The sequence below is a fragment of the Pseudophryne corroboree genome, chromosome 2, assembly GCF_028390025.1.
Source record: "Pseudophryne corroboree isolate aPseCor3 chromosome 2, aPseCor3.hap2, whole genome shotgun sequence".
Classification (NCBI taxonomy): Eukaryota; Metazoa; Chordata; class Amphibia; order Anura; family Myobatrachidae; genus Pseudophryne; species Pseudophryne corroboree.
In genome coordinates, this window is record NC_086445.1 from 225,613,773 (window position 1) to 225,629,539 (window position 15,767).

At 44.4% G+C, this 15,767-nt stretch overlaps 1 protein-coding gene across 1 annotated transcript in view; it reads left to right on the forward strand.

Moving 5' to 3' along the window:
- The window catches only part of LOC134991325 (uncharacterized), a 297,555-nt gene that overhangs the window by 8,765 nt on the left and 273,023 nt on the right, over window positions 1–15,767 (forward strand). The window contains exon 2 of the mRNA XM_063950738.1: window positions 14,752–14,864. Within this exon, the coding sequence (XP_063806808.1) occupies window positions 14,752–14,864 (113 nt within the window). The remainder of the gene's footprint in view (window positions 1–14,751; window positions 14,865–15,767) is intronic.

A 15,767-nucleotide genomic window follows, 5' to 3' on the forward strand; every position in this document is an offset into this window, starting at 1 on the left:
AGATAGCTTCACAACACAGACAACCCAACGCGTTTCGTCTTATACAAAAGACTTCATCAGGGGTATCTCTCAAGCAGCTGAGAAGTACAGTAGTTTATACAAACAGTATAATGCGACAAAACTTGTTCATACATGCATGATGGAAACTTCAATATAACACCGAGGCTTTCAGATGAACAATCAGTGTGGCCTTGTGGTGAGATAACTTGTACAAAAATTCGGAAACCAAGGTACTGAATGGTCACTTAGAAAGGAAACCTTCTATACATGCACAGGTACTGAGCATCCACTGCAGATGTATAGAAGGTTTCCTTTCTAAGTGACCCTTCAGTACCTTGGTTTCTATATAAGCAGCCGCGCATCGCCGCCATTTTCACTCGTGCATTGGAAATGTTAGGGAGAGGACGTGGCTGGCGTCCTCTCCATTTATTAATAATATTTGTGCTACTGCTTATTGCTTAATTGTGGGGACTGGGGAGCAGCTGTATTATATTGGAGGAGTACAGTGCACAGTTTTGCTGACCAGTGACCACCAGTATACGTTGTCTGCCTGAAAAACACTCCATATCTGTGCTCAGTGTGCTGCATATATCTGTGCTCACACTGCTTAATTGTGGGGACTGGGGAGCAGCTGTATTATATAGGAGGAGTACAGTGCAGAGTTTTGCTGACCAGTGACCACCAGTATACGTTGTCTGCCTGAAAAACACTGCATATCTGTGATCAAGATCCACTTCCACCTCGTGCTGAAGCTGCTGCCACTAGTCATGGCCGAGACGATGAAATGCCATCAACGTCGTCTACCAAGGCCGATGCCCAATGTCATAGTAGAGAGCATGCAAAATCCAAAAAACAAAAGTTCAGTAAAATGACCCAAAAATCTAAATTGAAAGCGTCTGATGAGAAGCGTAAACTTGCCAATATGCCATTTACGACACGGAGTGGCAAGGAACGGCAGAGGCCCAGGCCTATGTTCATGGCTAGTGGTTCAGATTCACATGAGGATGGAAGCACTCATCCTCTCGCTAGAAAAATTAAAAGACTTAAGCTGGCAAAAGCACAGCAAAGAATTGTGCGTTCTTCTAAATCACAAATCCCCAAGGAGAGTCCAATTGTGTCGGTTGCGATGCCTGACCTTCCCAACACTGGACGGGAAGAGCTTGCGCCTTCCACCATTTGCATGCCCCCTGCAAGTGCTGGAAGGAGCACCCGCAGTCCTGTTCCTGATAGTCAAATTGAAGATGTCACTGTTGAAGTACACCAGGATGAGGATATGGGTGTTGCTGGCGCTGGGGAGGTAATTGACAAGGAGGATTCTGATGGTGAGGTGGTTTGTTTAAGTCAGGCACCCGGGGAGACACCTGTTGTCCGTGGGACGAATATGGCCATTGACATGCCTGGTCAAAATACAAAAAAAATCACCTCTTTGGTGTGGAATTATTTCAACACAAATGCGGACAACAGGTGTCAAGCCGTGTGTTGCCTTTGTCAAGCTGTAATAAATAGGGGTAAGGACGTTAACCACCTAGGAACATCCTCCCTTATACGTCACCTGGACCGCATTCATCAGAAGTCAGTGACAAGTTCAAAAACTTTGGATGACAGCGGAAGCAGTCCACTGACCACTAAATCCCTTCCTCTTGTAACCAAGCTCCTGCAAACCACACCACCAACTCCCTCAGTGTCAATTTCCACCTTACACAGCAAAGCCAATAGTCCTGCAGGCCATGTCACTGGCAAGTCTGACGAGTCCTCTCCTGCCTGGGATTCCTCCGATGCATCCTTGAGTGTAACGCCTACTGCTGCTGGCGCTGCTGTTGTTGCTGCTGGGAGTCGATCGTCATCCCAGAGGGGAAGTCGGAAGACCACTTGTACTACTTCCAGTAAGCAATTGACTGTCCAACAGTCCTTTGCGAGGAAGATGAAATATCACAGCAGTCATCCTGCTACAAAGCGGATAACTCAGGTCTTGTCAGCCTGGGTGTTGAGAAACGTGGTTCCGGTATCCACCGTTAATTCAGAGGCAACTAGAGACTTGATTGAGGTACTGTGTCCCAGGTACCAAATACCATCTAGGTTCCATTTCTCTAGGCAGGCGATACCGAAAATGTACACAGACCTCAGAAAAAGAGTCACCAGTGTCCTAAAAAATGCAGTTGTACCCAATGTCCACTTAACCATGGACATGTGGACAAGTGGAGCAGGGCAGACTCAGGACTATATGACTGTGACAGCTCACTGGGTAGATGTATTGCCTCCCGCAGCAAGAACAGCAGCGGCGGCACCAGTAGCAGCATCTCGCAAACGCCAACTTGTTCCTAGGCAGGCTACGCTTTGTATCACCGCTTTCCATAAGAGGCACACAGCTGACAACCTCTTACGGAAATTGAGGAACATCATCGCAGAATGGCTTACCCCAATTGGACTCTCCTGGGGATTTGTGACATCGTACAACGCCAGCAATATTGTGCGTGCATTACATCTGGGCAAATTCCAGCACGTCCCATGTTTTGCACATACATTGAATTTGGTGGTGCAGAATTATTTAAAAAACGACAGGGGCGTGCAAGAGATGCTGTCGGTGGCCCGAAGAATTGCGGGCCACTTTCGGCATTCAGGCACTGCATACAGAAGACTGGAGCACCACCAAACATTCCTGAACCTGCCCTGCCATCATCTGAAGCAAGAGGTGGTAACGAGGTGGAATTCAACCCTCTATATGCTTCAGAGGATGGAGGAGCAGCAAAAGGCCATTCAAGCCTATACATCTGCACACGATATAGTCAAAGGAGGGGGAATGCACCTGACTCGAGCGCAGTGGAGAATGATTTCAACGTTGTGCAAGGTTCTACAACCCTTTGAACTTGCCACACGTGAAGTCAGTTCAGACACTGCCAGCCTGAGTCAGATCATTCCCCTCATCAGGCTTTTGCAGAAGAAGCTGGAGACATTGAAGGAGGAGCTAAAACAGAGCGATTCCGCTAGGCATGTGGGACTTGTGGATGGAGCCCTTAATTCGCTTAACCAGGATTCACGGGTGGTCAATCTGTTGAAATCAGAGCACTACATTTTGGCCACTGTGATCGATCCTAGATTTAAAACCTACGTTGTATCTCTCTTTCCGGCAGACACAAGTCTGTAGAGGTGCAAAGACCTGTGGTGAGAAAATGGTCAAGTCAAGCGGAACGTGACCCGTCAACAGCTCCTCCTTCACATTCTCCCGCAACTGGGGGTGCGAGGAAAAGGCTAAGAATTCCGAGCCCACCCGCTGGGTTGATGCAGGGCAGTCTGGAGCGAGTGCTGACATCTGGTCCGGACTGAAGGACCTGCCAACGATTACTGACATGTCGTCTACTGTCACTGCATATGATTCTGTCACCATTGAAAGAATGGTGGAGGATTATATGAGTGACCGCATCCAAGTAGGCACGTCAGACAGTCCGTACGTATACTGGCAGGAAAAAGAGGCAATTTGAAGGCCCTTGCACAAACTGGCTTTATTTTACCTAAGTTGCCCCCCCTCCAGTGTGTACTCCGAAAGAGTGTTTAGTGCAGCCGCTCACCTTGTCAGCAATCGGCGTACGAGGTTACTTCCAGAAAATGTGGAGAAGATGATGTTCATCAAAATGAATTATAATCAATTCCTCCGTGGAGACATTCACCAGCAGCAATTGCCTCCATAAAGTACACAGGGATCTGAGATGGTGGATTCCAGTGGGGACGAATTAATAATCTGTGATGAGGGGGATGTACACAGTGAAAGGGGTGAGGAATCGGAGGATGATGATGAGGTGGACATCTTGCCTCTGTAGAGCCAGTTTGTGCAAGGAGAGATTGATTGCTTCTTTTTTGGTGGGGGCCCAAACCAAACAGTCATTTCAGTCACAGTTGTGTGGCAGACCCTGTCGCTGAAATGATGGGTTCGTTAAAGTGTGCATGTCCTGTTTATACAACATAAGGGTGGGTGGGAGGGCCCAAGGACAATTCCATCTTGCACCTCTTTTTTCTTTCATTTTTCTTTGCATCATGTGCTGTTTGGGGACAATTTTTTTGAAGTACCATCCTGTCTGACACTGCAGTGCCACTCCTAGATGGGCCAGGTGTTTGTGTCGGCCACTTGTGTCGCTTAGCTTAGTCACACAGCGACCTTGGTGCACCTCTTTTTTTCTTTGCATCATGTGCTGTTTGGGGACAATTTTTTTGAAGTGCCATCCTGCCTGACACTGCAGTGCCACTCCTAGATGGGCCAGGTGTTTGTGTCGGCCACTTGTGTCGCTTAGCTTAGCCATCCAGCGACCTCAGTGCAAATTTTAGGACTAAAAATAATATTGTGAGGTGTGAGGTGTTCAGAATAGACTGAAAATGAGTGTAAATTATGGTTATTGAGGTTAATAATACTATGGGATCAAAATGACCCCCAAATTCTATGATTTAAGCTGTTTTTAAGGTTTTTTTGTAAAAAAACACCCGAATCCAAAACACACCCGAATCCGACAAAAAATTTTCAGGGAGGTTTTGCCAAAACGCGTCCGAATCCAAAACACGGCCGCGGACCCGAATCCAAAACCAAAACACAAAACCCGAAAAATTTCTGGTGCACATTACTTCTTTATTCTGCTGTAGCCAATGACAGGTCGACTTGGCCTTGTGTTTTGGATCATTGTCATGTTGGAACGTCCAAGTACGTCCCATGCGCAGCTTCCGGGCTGATGAGTGCAAATTTTCCTCCAGTATTTTCTGATATCATGCTGCATTCATCTTGTCATCATTTTTGACCAAGTTTCCAGTGCCTTTGTAGCTCACACATCCCCAAAACATCAGCAATCCACCTCCGTGTTTCACAGTAGGAATCGTGTACCTTTCATCATAGGCGTTGTTTACTCCTCTCCAAATGTAACGTTTATGGTTGTGGCCAAAAAGTTCAATTTTGGTCTCATCACTCCAAATGACTTTGTTCCAGAAGTTTTGAGGCTTGTCTCTGTGCTGTTTGGAGTATTGTAAGTGGGATGCTTTGTGGCATTTGCGTAGTAATGGCTTTCTCCTGGTGACTCGACCATGCAGCCCATTTTTCTTCAAATGCCTCCTTATTGTGCATCTTGAAACAACCACACCACTTTTTTTCAGAGTCCTGTATTTCAGCTGAAGTTTTTTGTGGATTTTTCTTTGCATCCCGAACAATTTTCCTGGCAGTTGTGGCTGAAATTTTTGTTGGTCTACCTGACCGTGATTTGGTTTCCACAGAATCCCTCATTTTCCACTTCTTAATTAGAGTTTGAACACTGTTGATTGGCATTCTCAATTGCTTGGATATCGTTTTATATTCCTTTCCTGTTTTATACAGTTCAATTACCTTTTCCCGCAGATCCTTTGACAATTCTTTTGCTTTCCCCATGACTCAGAATCCAGACACGTCAGTGCAGCACTGGATGAAAGATGCAAGGGTCTTTCAGGAGTGCAGAAACTCACTGACCTTTTATACACACACACTGATTACAAGCAAACAGATCACAGGTGAGGATGGTTACCTATAGTAGCCATTCAAACCCATTTGTGTCAACTTGTGTGCATGTTATCAGGCCAAAATCTCCAGGGTATTTAAACATTTGATCAGGGTCATTTGGGTAGTTTCTGTTGTCATTATGATTTAAAAAGAGTAAACACAGTTGTTTGACAATAAATGGCTTCACCCAAGCACTAACCATGAGTGAAAGAAAAGTTTCTGAGTTATTATTCATATTCTCTGACAAATGGCCAGAAAATCACAAATTCTGCTAGGGTATGTAAACTTATGAGCACAACTGTATGTATATATATATATATATATATATATATATATATATGTATATATATATACACGATTAGTCATGTGTGCGGCACTCACGTGAAATGAGTCTAACGTGACCATATATATATATATATATATATATATATATAAAATCCATAGCAGCCGGCACTCCAACTCTGCAACAGCAACAAGTCTCCATGCAACAGTGTAAAATCACATGCACTCCTCCAAGAATAACGGCACTGGAGACAATTTGTATAGAAGCAAATAACTTGTATTAGGGTAAACGCACGTTTCGGAGCTTCAGCTCCGTCCTCAGTACCTAACAAGATCTTGGTTATTTGCTTCTATACAAATTGTCTCCAGTGCCGTGATTCTTGGAGGAGTATATATATATATATATATATATATATATATATATACTGTATATCTAAATATGTAAAATGTAGGAGTAAATAAAACTATATATACTGTATATAATGAGAGTATATTGTAGTAAAAAGTATAACTGCTAAGTGTCCTTAGTTAGCAGTAAGGTTCATGTGAGAGTCAATGATTATGGATGTCCTTGTAATGCTCCGCTTTTGGGATCTGAACACTGTCCATAGAGATCTCAGTGGAGATGTAAGCATTTAAGTAGTAAAGTTTTTAGCAGTCTTTAGCTGGGTCCCATCAGATGGACTTCCTGCTTGTTGTTTTCCCCGTTGTGCGTCCCTGTCCAGTCTAGCTTTACTGGGCAGTAGCTGCCCAGCATACAGCAGAGTACTGCTCCAGGATCCCCGAGTGTGCTGGGATTGGGAGAGAGGTTGATGTCGCTGACAGACGGCCAAGAACCAAAGAACCAGAGATAGCAGCTACTCAGAGAGTAGCGAAGCTGATCTCCAGAAACTATGCTGAGACAGACCTTTATCACAAGGTTTATCCCAGCATGAACTTTGATTTAAATATGCTGAAAATAGTTTGGAGATATGCCGCTGTAAATGTAAAACTATTTTTACACTTTTTATTAAAAAGAGCACATAATCTCTGTTTCCTTCATACTGATGCAGTGCTATAACAGGGCTGCCCTGCACTTTGTGCTGTCCACGCCCCAACCACGCTCCCTGACCAATGATGCCATGACATCACACCACGGAGTTGGAGTTGTGGGCTCAAGAAATTAGTTTATCCACAATGTGATAATTTATTTGAAGACAGAAAGAAAATAATTCAGTTGCTAGAGGGTGCTGGAGAGATGCAGGGGGGTGGCACCATAGAGACACAGAGGGATGGTACTTGAGAGACACAGGTAGGTGCTGGAGACACACAGGTAGGACCAGAGGTGTCACTGGTACTGGTGACACCACCAGTGCGGCACACCCCGCGCGACTGAAATGGTGGTGTGGCCTATCACAGAGGTAATCCCTACAGTGTAAGTAATCCCTACAGTGGGTGTGCCTACATAGGAAGGGCATTTTCTTTGTGGAAAGCCCCCCGATTTCATCACTCCGGAAGGTGGACCCAGCATTTACGGAAATGCTGGCTTCCCCTGGAGACTGGCCTGTATGCCATATCGGCTCCTTTGCAATCAAAGGAGCCGGGTGCTCAGAAGAATGTTACATTGCAGCACCTGGCTTCTGTCGCTGTGGAGAAACCGGCATATTGGTGTCACCCCTCCGATGGTGACACCTGGGTGTGGGCCTCACCCCCCGCACCCCTTTTCTGATGCCAATGGGTAGGACCACTGGTAGGATTAAAAGAAATGCTGGGGACAGTAATCTTCAGAATAACACAAATTCTAAAGAAACCATATTATTGATACAAATGGCTCCAATTGTTTGATCAGGGGAAACTCACATTTTGCCATTCCCCAAAACTTTGGTTATTAATGTATTATTTGGTGAACTTCTGTTCCATAATGATGGCATTGGCTATATTCCTACATAAACAGCCGGCAAATGGACCATGTGATCTCCTATATGAATAGTGAACACTGACAAGACACTGCCTGTGAAGGGAGGATCAGTCTGTTCAGAGGTTCCCTGTTGCAGAGAAATCATATTGGTAAGAAAAGATGAATACACAGGGATTGCTAATAAAAGACGTTTACGCCGTTTCACAAAACAGCAATACAGTATATTTCTGCACTTTGACTGTTAACACTTGGAGCTTATTGTCTTGAAACTGCCCTGCTCACAGGAGTCACTGTATGTCCTGTTTGTATGAAAATTCTTATTGTTTCAATAGCCTTCCAACATTTTACATAGACAGATTGCATAATGTTGTATTTTGTCCTTGTTTTGACATGTCAAGAACGGCTACGTTTATTCACTCATAATATTACATATATTTGCCATGCAGCAATAAAAGCAGTGCATATTTTTGTATAGTACTTGTGGATATTTTTTATACATTTTAATACATCATGCAACAAATTTCAAACCAGAGCCTTCAATTTTACATCTCTTTAATTATCATTGTAGATGGACATCCCCTATACATACACTTACATGATATCAACATCAATCATGCACACTTGCAACAGCCTATAGTTGTCCAAAGGATCCACATGATACAGGCATATTTACATTAGTGATGAGCGGGTTCGGTTCCTCGGGATCCGAACCCCCCCGAATTTCACCCATTTACACGGTTCCGAAGCAGCCTCGGATCTTCCCGCCTTGCTCGGTTAACCCGAGCGAGCCCGAACGTCATCATCCCGCTGTTGGATTCTCGCGAGATTCGTATTTTATATAAGGAGCCGCGCGTCACCGCCATTTTCAATCGTGCATTGGAGATGATAGCGAGAGAACGTGGCTGCGTTCTCTCAGTTTCTGTGTTCAGTGTGCTGCAAATATCTGTGCTCAGTGTGCTTGCAAATATCTGTGCGCAGTGTACTGAAAATATCTACGTTCTCTGCGTGAAAAATGCTCCATATCTGGGCTGCATTGTAGTATATAGTAGGAGGACAGTGCAGAATTTTGCTGTGACCACCAGTATATATATAGCAGTATGGTACAGTAGTCCACTGCTCTACCTCTGTGTCGTCAAGTATACTATGCATCCATACCTGTGCTGCATTTTAGTTGTGTGCAGTATATAGTAGGAGGACAGTGCAGAATTTTGCTGACCACCAGTATATATATATAGCAGTACGGTACAGTAGTCCACTGCTCTACCTCTGTGTCGTCAAGTATACTATGCATCCATACCTGTGCTGCATTTTTGTTGTGCGCAGTATATAGTAGGAGGACAGTGCAGAATTTTGCAAACCACCAGTATATATATAGCAGTACAGTACAGTAGTCCACTGCTCTACCTCTGTGTCATCAAGTATACTATGCATCCTTACCTGTGCTGCATTTTAGTTGTGCGCAGTATATAGTAGGAGGACAGTGCAGAATTTTGCTGACCACCAGTATATATATATAGCAGTACGGTACAGTAGTCCACTGCTCTACCTCTGTGTCGTCAAGTATACTATGCATCCATACCTTTGCTGCATTTTAGTTGTGCGCAGTATATAGTAGGAGGACAGTGCAGAATTTTGCTGACCACCAGTATATATATAGCAGTACGGTACAGTAGTTCACTGCTCTACCTCTGTGTCATCAAGTATACTATGCATCCATACCTGTGCTGCATTTTAGTTGTGCGCAGTATATAGTAGGAGGACAGTGCAGAATTTTGCTGACCACCAGTATATATATAGCAGTACGGTACAGTAGTCCACTGCTCTACCTCTGTGTCATCAAGTATACTATGCATCCATACCTGTGCTGCATTTTAGTTGTGCGCAGTATATAGTAGGAGGACAGTGGATAATTTTGCTGACCACCAGTATATATATATAGCAGAACGGTACAGTAGTCCAGTGCTCTACCTCTGTGTCGTCAAGTATACTATGCATCCATACCTGTGCTGCATTTTAGTTGTGCGCAGTATATAATAGGAGGACTGTGCAGAATTTTGCTGACCACCAGTATATATATATATAGCAGTACGGTACAGTAGTCCACTGCTCTACCTCTGTGTCGTCAAATATACTATGCATCCATACCTGTGCTGCATTTAGTTTTGTGCAGTATATAGTAGGAGAACAGTGCAGAATTTTGCTGACCACCAGTATATATATGGCAGTACGGTACAGTAGTCCACTGCTCTACCTCTGTTTCATCAAGTATACTATGCATCCATACCTGTGCTGCATTTTAGTTGTGCGCAGTATATAGTAGGTGGATAGTGGAGAATTTTGCTGACCACCAGTATATATATATATATAGCAGTACGGTACAGTAGTCCACTGCTCTACCTCTGTGTCCTCAAGTATACTATGCATCCATACCTTTGCTGCATTTTAGTTGTGCGCAGTATATAGTAGGGGGACAGTGCAGAATTTTGCTTACCACCAGTATATATATATATATAACAGTACGGTACAGTAGTCCACTGCTATACCTCTGTGTCGTCAAGTATACTATGCATCCATACCTGTGCTGCATTTTAGTTTTGTGCAGTATATAGTAGGAGGACAGTGCAGAATTTTGCTGACCACCAGTATATATATAGCAGTACGGTACAGTAGTCCACTGCTCTACCTCTGTGTCGTCAAGTATACTATCCATCCATACCTGTGCTGCATTTTAGTTGTGCGCAGTATATAGTAGGAGGACAGTGCAGAATTTTGCTGACCACCATTATATATATATATATATATATATATATATAGCAGTACGGTACAGTAGTCCATTGCTCTACCTCTGTGTCGTCAAGTATACTATGCATCCATACCTTTGCTGCATTTTAGTTGTGCGCAGTATATAGTAGGAGGACAGTGCAGAATTTTGCTGACCACCAGTATATATATATAGTAGTACGGTACAGTAGTCCACTGCTCTACCTCTGTGTCGTCAAGTATACTATGCATCCATACCTGTGCTGCATTTTAGTTATGCGCAGTATATAGGAGGACAGTGCTGAATTTTGCTGACCACCAGTTTATATATATAGCAGTACGGTACAGTAGTCCACTGCTCTACCTCTGTGTTGTCAAGTATACTATGCATCCATACCTGTGCTGCATTTTAGTTGTGCGCAGTATATAGTAGGAGGACAGTGCAGAATTTTGCTGACCACCAGTATATATATATATATATATATATATATAGCAGTACGGTACAGTAGTCCATTGCTCTACCTCTGTGTCGTCAAGTATACTATGCATCCATACCTTTGCTGCATTTTAGTTGTGCGCAGTATATAGTAGGGGGACAGTGCAGAATTTTGCTTACCACCAGTATATATATATATATATAACAGTACGGTACAGTAGTCCACTGCTATACCTCTGTGTCGTCAAGTATATCATGCATCCATACCTGTGCTGCATTTTAGTTTTGTGCAGTATATAGTAGGAGGACAGTGCAGAATTTTGCTGACCACCAGTATATATATAGCAGTACGGTACAGTAGTCCACTGCTCTACCTCTGTGTCGTCAAGTATACTATCCATCCATACCTGTGCTTCATTTTAGTTGTGCACAGTATATAGTAGGAGGACAGTGCAGAATTTTGCTGACCACCAGTATATATATATATATATATATATATAGCAGTACGGTACAGTAGTCCATTGCTCTACCTCTGATTCGTCAAGTATACTATGCATCCATACCTTTGCTGCATTTTAGTTGTGCGCAGTATATAATAGGAGGACAGTGCAGAATTTTGCTGACCACCAGTATATATATATATATATATATATATATATATATAGCAGTACGGTACAGTAGCCCACTGCTCTACCTCTGTGTCGTCAAGTATACTATGCATCCATACCTGTGCTGCATTTTAGTTATGCGCAGTATATAGGAGGACAGTGCTGAATTTTGCTGACCACCAGTTTATATATATAGCAGTACGGTACAGTAGTCCACTGCTCTACCTCTGTGTTGTCAAGTATACTATGCATCCATACCTGTGCTGCATTTTAGTTGTGCGCAGTATATAGTAGGAGGACAGTGCAGAATTTTGCTGACCACCAGTATATAGCAGTACAGTACAGTAGTCCACTGCTCTACCTCTGTGTCGTCAAGTATACTACAAAAGTTCAGTAAAATGACCCAAAAATCAAAATTAAAAGCGTCTGATGAAAAGCGTAAACTTGCCAATATGCCATTTACGACACGGAGTGGCAAGGAACGGCTGAGGCCCTGGCCTATGTTCACGGCTAGTGGTTCAGATTCACATGAGGATGGAAGCACTCATCCTCTCGCTAGAAAACTGCAGTGCCACTCCTAGATGGGCCAGGTGTTTGTGTCGGCAACTTGGGTCGCTTAGCTTAGCCATCCAGCGACCTTGGTGCACCTCTTTTTTTCTTTGCATAATGTGCTGTTTTGGGACTATTTTTTAAATCTGCCATCCTGTCTGACACTGCAGTGCCACTCCTAGATGAGCCAGGTGTTTGTGTCGGCCACTTGGGTCGCTTAGCTTAGTCACACAGCTACCTCATTGCACCTCTTTTTTTCTTTGCATCATGTGCTGTTTGGGGACTATTTTTTAAATCTGCCATCCTGTCTGACACTGCAGTGCCACTCCTAGATGGGCCAGGTGTTTGTGTCGGCCACTTGGGTCGCTTAGCTTAGATACACAGCTACCTCATTGCACCTCTTTTTTTCTTTGCATCATGTGCTGTTTGGAGACTATTTTATAAATCTGCCATCCTGTCTGATACTGCAGTGGCACTCTTAGATGGGCCAGGTGTTTGTGTCGGCCACTTGGGTCGCTTAGATTAGCCATCCAGCGACCTTGGTGCACCTCTTTTTTTCTTTGCATAATGTGCTGTTTTGGGACTATTTTTTAAATCTGCCATCCTGTCTGACACTGCAGTGCCACTCCTAGATGGGCCAGGTGTTTGTGTCGGCCACTTGGGTCGCTTAGCTTAGTCACACAGCTACCTCATTGCACCTCTTTTTTTCTTTGCATCATGTGCTGTTTGGGGACTATTTTTTAAATCTGCCATCCTGTCTGACACTGCAGTGGCACTCCTAGATGGGCCAGGTGTTTGTGTCGGCCACTTGGGTCGCTTAGCTTAGATACACAGCTACCTCATTGCACCTCTTTTTTTCTTTGCATCATGTGCTGTTTGGGGACTATTTTTTAAATCTGCCATCCTGTCTGACACTGCAGTGCCACTCCTAGATGGGCCAGGTGTTTGTGTTGGCCACTTGGGTCACTTAGCTTAGTCACACAGCTACCTCATTGCACCTCTTTTTATCTTTGCATCATGTGCTGTTTGGGGACTATTTTTTAAATCTGCCATCCTGTCTGACACTGCAGTGCCACTCCTAGATGGGCCAGCTGTTTTTGTCGGCCACTTGGGTCGCTTAGCTTAGCCATCCATAAACTGTTTCTGAACCTTGTCTAAATAAGCACATCTTGCTACTGTCCTGCTGTAGGGTGTGGTATGGAAGGTAGATAGTAACTAGGTTGACAGTGTCTAGGTCGACCGCTATTGGTCGACAGTAACTAGGTCGACAGGGTCTTTAGGTCAACATGGTCTGTCGACAGGTGAAAAGGTCGACATTAGTTTTCTGGGTGTCGTTTTCTTCGTAGAGTGACCGGGAACCCCAATTAGTGTACCGTGTCCCCTCGCATGGCTCGCTTCACTCACCATGCTTCGGGCAGGGTGCCTCGCTTCGCTCGGCATAGATTACTGTTCCAATCGTAGTCCACGTGGATCATTAAGTATGAAAAGGTTCAAAAAAAGTGTGAAAAACTCATGTCGACCTTTTGACCTGTCAACCTAGAAAATGTCGACCTAGAGACCCTGTCGACCTAGAAACCCTGTCGACCTAGTTACTGTCGACCAATAGTGGTCGACCTAGATAGTGTCTACCTAGTTTCTGTCGACCTAGAGACCGGATCCCTCTGCTGTAACCCTTCAGTCACAAGTTGCACTAAGTTTAAATGCTTATGACTCTGTGCTCCACAAAGTGATCATCTTGCTTTTCCAACCTATGTGTCCTGGTGGAAATCTAGGGCCACTTGCCAAATCAAGGTGTATGGTGTATGTTGAGCTAGTTATTATTTTTTATTTACGGCACTGTAGGCTCCGGCATTGTGCCGGAATCTACTGCGCATGCACAGGTCTCCGGAAACATGGCGCCCGCATGCGCGGCGGCAATTTTGGTGGCGATTTCCACCGCGATTGCATGTCCCGGTGCTGGACTCCATAAAGGTAAGTGTTAAAATGGGTGCAATGGTGCGGTGTGGGCCCCCCCCAGGACCCAGGGGCCCGTGTGCACCGCGCCCATTGCACCCATTATAGAAACGCCAATGAGCGCAGCATATTCTGTTGCACTTTACAATTGGAACAACAAAACTGGGTAATAACAGAAAGTCATAGAGGTAGGAAGGCCCCGCTTGCAAGCTTACAATCTATATATCTATATCATTGGGGGTCATTCTGACCTGATCGCACACTGCACTTCTTCGCAGTCGTGCGATCGGGTTGGAACTGCGCATGCGCCGGCGCCACAGTGCACAAATACAAAAGCACTGCACAGAGGCGATGCCTTTGTATTTGAGGAGTAACTCCCAGCCAGCGCAGCTCCTGCGGCTGGCCGGGAGTTAGTCGTCGCTCCCGCTGGCCGCAGTGTCTGTGTGACACGTCACGCAGCCGCCGCGGCCCGACCCCCGAACGGTCCGGCCAACGCATGAGCTGCGCTGGCCGGGAGTTACTCCTCAAATACAAAGGCGCTTTTGTATTTGTGCGGGGGGGTGGCACTGACATGCGGGGCGGACTAGCCGTGTGCTGGGCGTCCCGCGGCATGTCTGAGTTAAGGATCGTAGCTGTGCTAAACTTAGCACAGCTACGATCAACTCGGAATGACCCCCATAATATGTAGAAATGGTTGGACAATAAATGTAGGTAGTGTAATCATTAGTGTTTCTTCTGTTGTTAAATGTTTTAATTGTCCTTTTAGGATTTTCATTTCCCACATCTCAACAGCCTAACAGCGCAGTCATCAACATCTTAATGCTACAAGACAACTCTATTAACTTCCATTCAGCTATGTCCCCTGAGACTTCAGCCTACGTATTCTCTTGTGACTAAGCCAGGAACTCTGCACTATATTCAGTTGTTCAAAAGAGGCAATGTATTGTACAGTGTACTTTTCTAAGATATATTATGAGACATGCCTATGCCTATAAAGTAGAATTGATGGATCGTGGTTGTGATATTTTATCAGCAGAAAGCAATAATAACAGCAGTCTGCTATAAGTAGGTCATGTCTAGTATAGGTTACATACACTTATATTGCTGTGTCTATGAAAAATAATAATACTACAGTTGTAGCATACTGTATTCTGCAGGCACTTTACTATTATTTTATATCAAAATATAACATCAGAATTTTAGTGATTTGTGACTGCCAAATAAAATATTTTAAAATACAGCAGGGGGCAGGTTGACAAATTAATGTTGTCTTGGAAATAATTCTAAGTGATCTTGTGTAGGTGGGACAATACAAAAGTAGGTGGGATTAGCAGATTGTTACCCAAACCAGTGTTTTAGAAGGCATGCCCAATGCAACACCTAATCTAATTATAGGTGGAGTTACAGCAATGGCAACCACAGATTGTAACAATAGTCAGACCTAAACCAAGCAGTGCACTGGTAGGTGCTGCAAACATACGGTATATAGGCAAGCCAGGGCCGAAACTAGGAGTTTTGGCACCCGGGGCAAGGCAGTAATGTGGCGCCCCCCATGTGCGCGCGCGTGCACACACAGACTCTCTTTGGAACTGTGTAAAGACCACAGTACTAAACAGTTGGCAAAGTGACAATCAGCACCGTCAGGGTGCATCCAGCACACGTTACCTAGGAAAATGGATAGGAACACAAGAAAACTACCATGCACCTCAGATACAGTATTGTTCGGGACTCTGACTGGCCAACTGCTGTAGGACTACAAATCTCAGCAAGCCAGTTAGGACC